This window comes from Trichechus manatus, unplaced genomic scaffold (genome assembly GCF_000243295.1).
Source record: "Trichechus manatus latirostris isolate Lorelei unplaced genomic scaffold, TriManLat1.0 scaffold00182, whole genome shotgun sequence".
Classification (NCBI taxonomy): Eukaryota; Metazoa; Chordata; class Mammalia; order Sirenia; family Trichechidae; genus Trichechus; species Trichechus manatus.
The window spans coordinates 3,910,320-3,918,892 of record NW_004444118.1 but is presented as its reverse complement, the minus strand read 5'-3'; the positions used below and the strand labels follow the sequence as shown (position 1 = coordinate 3,918,892).

At 41.5% G+C, this 8,573-nt stretch overlaps 1 protein-coding gene across 1 annotated transcript in view; it reads right to left on the bottom strand.

Moving 5' to 3' along the window:
• Positions 1-6,269, bottom strand: part of APOBEC1 (apolipoprotein B mRNA editing enzyme catalytic subunit 1) — an 8,680-nt gene extending 2,411 nt beyond the window's left edge. The window contains exons 1-2 of the mRNA XM_004387253.1: positions 6,218-6,269; positions 1,587-1,614 (exon numbers count right to left, since the gene is read on the bottom strand). Coding sequence (XP_004387310.1) covers positions 1,587-1,614; positions 6,218-6,269 — 80 coding nt within the window. The remainder of the gene's footprint in view (positions 1-1,586; positions 1,615-6,217) is intronic.
• Positions 6,270-8,573: the final 2,304 nt, after the last annotated feature.

Below are 8,573 nucleotides of genomic sequence, written 5' to 3'. Positions count from 1 at the left end.
TGAAGTACAATAAAATATAAAAAAAAAAAAAAAAGACCAGTCTTATTGGTCTGACAGAGACTGGAGAAATCCTGAGAGTACGGCCCCCAGACACCCTTGCAGCTTAGTAATGAAGTCACTCCTGAGGTTCACCCTTCAGCCAAAATTAGACAAGCCCATAAAACAAACCGAGAATAAATGGGCACACTAGCCCACAGGCAAGGACGAGAAGGCAGGAGGGGACAGGAAAGCTGGTAGTGGGGAGTCCGAGGTCGAGAAGGGGAGAGCGTTGACATGTTGTGGGATTGGCAACTGATGTCACAAAACAATATGTGTATTAATTGTCTAATGAGAAACTAGTTTGCTCTGTACAATTAGAAAAAAAAAAATGCCATGTCCTAATCCTTAATCTATTTTTAAAATAATTTATTTTGTTTTTGTTGTTGTTGAAAATATATACAGCAAAACTTGCACCAAGTCAACAATATCTACACATACAATTCAGTGACACTGACTACATTCTTCAAATTGTGCAACCATTTTCACCCTCTTTTTCCAAACTGTTCCTCCCTCATTAACATAAACTGACTGCCCCTTAACCTACCTAAACTTTCAAGTTACTGTTGTCGACTCGATGCCATATATGTAGTTCTTTAAAAGAGCACCAATTCTTAACGTTTACCATTCCCCAACAGACTCTCTAATCAGATTTTCTCAGGTATTGAAACCTCAGATCATCAACAAGATTCTATTGTCTAGTCTGAGAAGAGAGTAATTTAACCTCAGAATTGTTCAACATTAGAATCCTGTTTACTAGTTCCACACAAGAAAGAAACTCAAACTACTCTCGATGGCATCTTTAGATTTAACAGTCTCGGTGCCTCAAAGCTGTGACTCTGGGGAAAGTCAGGATTGTGCTGAGGTATTTTCTTTACAATATGGTTGAGTGATAAGCTTATTACATCCTAACGGTTACCAACCAAAAAAAAAACAAATCCATTGCTGTCTCCAGTTGATTCCAAATCATAGCGACACTGTAAGACAGAGTAGAACTGTCCTATAGCATCTGCTATGCTGTAATCTTTACAGACGCAGACAGTCACATCTTTCTCCCGAGAAATGACTGCTGGGTTCAAACAGCTGACCTTTCGGTTAGCAGCCGAGTGTTTAACCACTGCATCACCCACTCATCCATAAAGTATCACATTCATTTATTACATAGATCAATCCTACTCACCATGAGATGCTATGTACATTCCTCAGCAATGGCCTCCTGGTTATAACAATATGTTGGGAAAATGGGTAGACTGTAGGACAGGAAGATGAAATCAAAGTAACAGATGGCTATAAAACGTGATTTAAAGAGAGAAGAGCAATAGTAGGACAATACCACAGAAGCAATCTGGAAGATAATTTCTTTAAACAGAAACCAAAAGACAGAGGAGAAAAGATAAAGGAAGCAATAATCATAGAGAGTAAAGCTGAAAAAAGCAAAAAGAAAGAGGGAGCACAGCAAATGAGGAGAACAATAAGAAAAGCTATAGTTTTGCAGCTCTAGGTAACCACTGAGTTGAGTTAAATGGGCACTATCATAGTATCATTCTTACCTCAAAGTGCCATCTCCAGTTGAAGGACCTGTTGACCAAGAGATGATTATGGCAAATAATACCCAAATACAATTGAGCTGCTAAGAAAAAATGCTCTATTCTTCCAAACCTGTGACCCAAATAAGAAAATGGAGTTAGAAGCTTTTCTCCTGGACGAATCAGATTGGATCACCTCATTGCATCAGAAAAAAGCAAGATTTTTCATGGCTCTGCTCAAGTCTCCCTTTGAATCATGTTGACTTGGAGGGAAGGAGAGAAAGAAGTATCAATCACTGCTCTTAGGAAAATAACAGAACAGTAGAGTTAGCACCAGAACTAGGAACTGGGAAGTATGAATTGATGTGGGTATGACTGTCACTTAAGCTTCCAATTAATAGGGCCTCAGAGAGTGGGGATAATTTTGCTTCCTCTTTCAGTCAAAAGGCTCCCTGGAAGAGCCAAGAGCCCTGGTTGACCCTTGTGTCCATCAATTTGCTATCAACACAGGGTCATAATACCAAGAAGAGCCAAGAAAAGGATACTATTATAGCTGTTGTTAGTTGCCGTCAAGTCGATTATAACTCATGACTACCCCGTGTGTGCAGAGTAGAAATGCTCTGTAGGGTTTTCAGTACTGCGACCTTTCAGAAGCAGATAGCCAGGCCTGTCTTCCAAGGTACCAAGTGGGTTTGAACTGCCAGTCTTATGGCTAGTAGTCGAGTGCTTAGCCATTTGTACCACACAGGGACTTCTAAGAGTATACTAAAACCAAAAAAAAACCTGTTGCTGTAGAGTCGATTCTGACCCATAGCGACCCTATAGGACAGTGTAGAACTGCCCCATATGGTTTCCAGGGAGTGCCTGGTGGATTCGAACTGCTGACCTTTTGGTTAACAGCGGCAGCTCTTAACCACTGCGTCACCAGGGTTTCCAAGAGGATACTGGTGACCAGCAAATAAGTCACCCCTGGAACTTGGCAAACTACAGTCTGTATGGGGGGTGGGTGTGGAGATTCACTTATTTATCCTTTCAACAAACATTAATTGAGAACTTAGTAAGTGTTAGGCACTCTTCTAAGTATTGGAGCTACAGCACTGGACAAAACAAATCCTAACCTTCATGGAGGTTATATTGGGAAAGGGGTGAGAGACAATAAACAAAGAAACAAATACATGTATAGTATAAAGTCAGTAGGGACTAGTGCTATGAAAAATATTATAGGAGAATAAGAGGTGGATGGTTAGGATGGTCAGGGAAGCCCTCTTCGAAGAAGGATATTTAAGCAGAGGCTTGATTGTAAAGTGAAGGAGCAAGACGTGTGGACATCAGGGGAAGGACTTCCAAGCACAAGGAACAGCAGATGCAAAGGATCTGAAGTACAAGGATCTTGGCAGGTTAAAGGAAGAACAAGGAGGTTAGCACTGCTAGGTCAGAGTGATCAAGAAATATGATGGTAGGAGATCAGCTTGATCATATAGGGCCTTATAAGCTATGGATTTCATTCTAAGTGTAATGGGAAGCCACTGAAGAGTGTGGGGATGATTCAAATGAAAGTATCAGACTTAGAGGCCAATGCCTCTCAAACTCAGAGCACTGAGGATGTCCCAGCTCTGAAAACAGCACTGACCAGGCCTGGGTTCAGAATATTTGCTGTTGTTGGCTGTCATCAAGTTAGTCCCACTCATGGTAACCCCGTGCACAATGGAATGAAATGCTGCCTGCTCCTGTACCGTTCCCATCATCAGTTATGGATCAGATCATTGTGATCCAAAGGGTTTTCATTGGCTGATTTTCAGAAGTAGACTGCCAGGGCTTTCTTCATAGTCTGTCTTAGTCTGGAAGTTCTGCTAATACTTGCTCAGCATCATAGCAACACACAAGCCTCCACTAACAGATGGCAGTGGCTGTACATGAGGTACGTTGACTGAGAATCAAACCCGGGTCTTCTGCATGGAAAGCGAGAATTCTACTACTGAACCACAAAGGCCCCCTCAGGATATTTAGAACACAGAATTCCAAAACTTGGAGAGCACAAATGCTACTCATTTGCTTTATTTTGGCAACACGAGCTCATGTTATGGATTTGCCCCTGGTTATTTGGAAGTTAAATTTGTCTGGGAAGGCAGTAGAGAAAGCCCATAAGTCAAAGGATTCAATTACCAGCACCAATCCCTCTTTTCCAAGAAAGCAGAGATCCATGATGTTTGAGACAGAGAGCATGAGGTTCCCCCCACTCCATGCTCTCCCTACCATTATGGATTGAATTGTGTCCTCCAAAAATATGTGTTGTAAGTTCTAACCCCTATACCTGTGGTCATAATCCCATTTGGGAATGAGTTTTCTTTGTTAGGTTAAGAGGCCATATCAGTGTAGGGTGTGTTTTAAATCAGAGACATAAAAAGAACAGATTAGGACAAGGAAACAACCAGAGTTGGGGGAAGATAGATGCCATGCCACATGGAGATCTCCAAGGAACCAAGAAACAGAAACTGAAGAGACAAGGACCTTTCCCCAGAGCCAGCAGAGATAGAAAACCTTCCCCTAGAGTCAGCACTCTGTTTTCAGACTTCTAGCCTCCTAAACCATGAGCAGATAAATTTCTGTTTGTTAAAGCTACCCACTTGTGGTTATTTCAGTTACAGCGGCACTAGATAACTAAGACACCTTCCCAGTGGGTCGGAAAAGATACAAAAGTCACTCCTACCTCTGAGGGTAAAGTGGCTGTGGGGAGATGCAGGCAAGAGACTTAGCACAACCTCCTAGCCAAACTTTAACTTTTAGGAGCAGTTTTTGAATCAAGAAGAGTCACAAGTTCTGGTGGATACTTCCTCCTAAACAGAAAGTATTTTATGCAAAGCACTCTCTCTCTCCCTCTCTCTCTGTGTGTGTGTGTGTGTGTGTGTGTGTGTGTGTGTGTGTAGTCTATGCATGTTCGCTGGGTGGTAGAGGGGAATTAGGAGGGAACTATGTGGGGCACAGTATCCTATCGGTGGAAAGTGGTTCTAGCTGAGGTGAGAGACTAAAACAGAGAATTAGCTAGATATCATGAAAGAGGCAGAGCCAGGAAACACTATCCTAAATGTGACCCAAAGAATAAATCTCTGACCCTTAAAAGAAGAAAAGGGGAATTTGAGTACCGAGATGGAGGAGGAAGGAGATGGCTGACACTTGGAATGGGCACCTGTCAGACTTTAATCCAAACTGCAGCCCTTGAACCAGCTGGAGGGGGCCTTCCAGAAACAGAGGCCATACCTGGAGGAGATGGTCAAATTAACAATCGGAGAACACTTCCCCTGAAGGAAGTGAAACAGCAGTAAGAACTTCAGAAATGGAGAGTGGAGTGAGATATATGCTCAGTATTTAGACTGATCAATACAACCCCTGGGATGCAAGGCAAGAGGATCAGCCACATGATTCAGGACTGTTTGAGGGATGAGACACACCACCTTCAGAGGAAGGTCAGGAAAGCGCCCAGGTAATTAAACTAAACAATGTGTTTGGTCTTTCGCAACACTCCACTCACAAAAGAATTCTAATAGAGGGAGAATATAATGAAGAAGAAAACCGTTGTTACTTAAACCCAAAACTGATATCTGTATGACCTCCTAATATATGATACACACATTGTTGCAATAGTCTTCTAACTGGTCTACTTACTTCTAGCTTTTTCTTCTTCCAGTCCAAAACCCATCAAATGCCAGGTAAATGTTTCTAAAACACTGTTTTAATCATATCACTATGCTATTCACAAATTCTCCAATGGTTTTCTGTTACAAAAAGGATGAACCTCAATTTCTTTTGCCTGGCAATCAAGGCCCTCTATAATAATCACCACAAATTTGTGTTCTAATCTTATTGCAGATTATTTTCATAAACTCTTCTCTAACCTAACCAGTTTGCTCAAATCTCTTTTAAATTCTCTCAAGCTCTTTTTGTCAACGTGACTGAATCACCTGAAATTTCCTCCTCCTTTTTGCCAGTCTAAATCTTATCTTTCTTTTAGAGACAGCTCAAATCCCACCTCATCTGAAAATTATTTCCTTCCATAGCCAGAAATTTTCTCAGTCTCTCATGAATTTCTCTAACACTAAATAACTGGACAATTAATTATCAATGAATCACATCCTTAAGTTATCTCTAAGGAGCCCTGGCAGTGCAATGGTTAAGCACTTGGCTTCCAACCAAAGGGTCAGTGGTTCCAACCCACCAGTAGTGAGTCTTTTCTTCAAAAGACCTGGCGATCTGCTTCTGTAAAGATTACAGCTTAGGACACCCTATGGGGCAGTTCTCCTCTGTCCTATAGGGACGCTATGGGTTGGAATTGACTCCACAGCGCTCCATAAGAGCAACATGTTATCTCTTCTGTTGTTTTCTTGAGCTGCTATTTAAAGTGCTGCATTTTTACTTTTTTATTATGGTGAAACAAGCACTGACTTAGCGTCCAAAATCATTTGGGGATGTAAATAGCTCATACTAATAAATCTTGTTTAAGGATAACCGTAATATATTAATCAATAATAGGAAAGCTGAAAAATGCCCAAGGAGACACACACATAAACACACACACTCGAGTGAGTGCACGTACACACATACACCAACAATTTTTGCACTGTTGATGAATATGGAGCTTGTCTGGCCCCAGTCCATTTTACCTTTCTCAGAAGTCATGGTGCTGTGTCTCTGGTCTGCTTCCTCTGAAGTCATGTATTGTGCCGATTGCTCCTGCCAGCAACACAACTGAGCTTTATTTCCTCAGGTGTGCCTGCTGCCACCGACTTGGGCAGAGGATGACTCATTTCTGGGTTTCAGGCTGTTACTGGGTATCTGGATTGTACAAACAAGTAGCACATGAGAGGAAAATAAGCAGCCTGGAGATTGATTGCATCATTGGCTTGATAAGAAAGCCTAGCATGCAAATAACACTAGTCCTGAAGTGTAGATTACTGACGGGTGTGCCAAATTCCAAAATTGTTCTCTGATGACATGTGAATTTGTTAACCTTCCCCTTTCTTTTAAATTAAGGCAAGACCAACCCATTCTTCTATATTGGAGAGAAGAGAAGAATAAAAGTACAAGAGAATTGACTTATTTCTGTAACCTGAAGATCTTTAGTGTTACCTAGTCAGGATACTGTGGCCTTGCCCTTCAGCTATTACATACTTATTTCTAACTTCCTCTTAATTTGCCCTTTGCCACAAATCCCCATTGGAAAGGGGAGAGGCACTGTTCGATGTCAAATCAGAAGGACCTTGGCCTCTGAGTCAGGTAATTAGTGCGCAGGTCTTTGGTCTCTTCCTCTCTGAAGGAAGGTTAAGTGTATGGCCAAGTCCACTTCTGCTTTTGAAATCCCCATAAGACAGTGAATGCTACTGCCATTACCCTCTGTTCCCTGCACCCTGGGTCAAGTTCAAGCTACAGATTCCTCTGAGTCTCAGCATCCCCTGTCAGAATAAAATTCACTCTCTCAAGGCCTGGGACTCCCTCTAATTTCTCCAAATAGAGCCCTGAGCTTTGAAATTCAAGTCTCCATAAATCCTAAACCTGAGTGCTAAACACAAGTTTCCTTAGTTATGAATCTCAAACTGGAGCCTCTACAAAATGAAACAGTTGTTTGTACAGTGGCAGGTGAACTGCCAGAAATTCAAGCAGGATTCAGAAGAGGATGTAGAACGAGGGATATCATTGCTGATGTCACATGGATCCTGGCTGAAAGCAGAGAATATCAGACAGATGTTTACTGTCTTTCATTGCCTATGCAAAGGCATTCGACTGTGTGGATCATAACAAATTATGGATAATATTGTGAAGAATGGGAATTCCAGAACACTTAATTGTGCACATGAGGAACCTGTACGTAGTATTAGAGATAGAGTCAGAGGAAGATGAGTATTTCTCACATATCTACTCTTATGTTTCATCTTAGATTATTTAGTTTGGATGTTGGTTTGTGGGCTATAAGGGCTAGGAAGGGTGTATCTGAGTAGAGAGGAATTGTTGGAGATGAGGTGGTTAATAGCTCGGCTGCTAATCAAACGATCAGCAGTTCGAATCCACCAGCCGTTCGTTGGAAACCCTCTGAGGCAGTTCTACTCTGTCCCGTAGGTTTGCTATGAGTCGGAATTGACTCGACGACAACGGGTCTGTTTTTTTTGTTTGTTTGTTTTTTAATACACACACAAATGCAAACGCTTTCGACTGTGTAGATCATAACATATTGGTTAACATTATGAAGAATGGGAATTCCAGAACACTTAATTGTGCTCATGAGGAACCTGTACATAGACCAAAAGGCAGTCTGGTCAAACAGAAAAAGGGAATACTGTGTGGTTTAAAGTCAGGAAGGGTGTGTGTCAGAGTTGTATCCTTTTGCCATACTTATTCAATCTGTTTGCTGAGCAAATAGTTCCAGAAGCTGGACTATATAAAGAAGAACAGGGCATCAGGATTGGAGGACGACTCATTAACTACCTGCGTTATGCAGATGACACAACCTTGCTTGCTGAAAGTGAAGAGGACTTGAAGTAGTGTTGAAGATCAAAGACCACAGCCTTCAGTATGTATTAAACCTCAGAGTAGAGAAAACAAAAATCCTCACAATTGGACCAATGAGCAACATCATGATAAGTGGACAAAAGACTGAAGTTGTCAAGGATTTCATTTTACTTGGATCCACAATCAACACCCGTTAAAGCAGCAGTCAAGAAATCAAATGATGCATTGCATTGGGCAAATCTGCTGTGAAAGACCTCTTTAAAGTGTTAAAGAGCAAAGATGTCACCTTGAGGACTAAGGTGTGCCTGACCCAAGCCATGGTATTTTCAATTGCTTCATATGCATGCAAAAGCTGGACAATGAATAAGGGAGGCTGACGAAGAACTGATGCCTTTGAATTATGGTGTTAGTGAAGAGTATTGAATATACCATGGACTGCCAGAAGAATGAACAAATCTGTCTTGGAAGAAGTACAACCAGAATGCTCCTTAGAAGCAAGGATGGTGAAACTTCGTC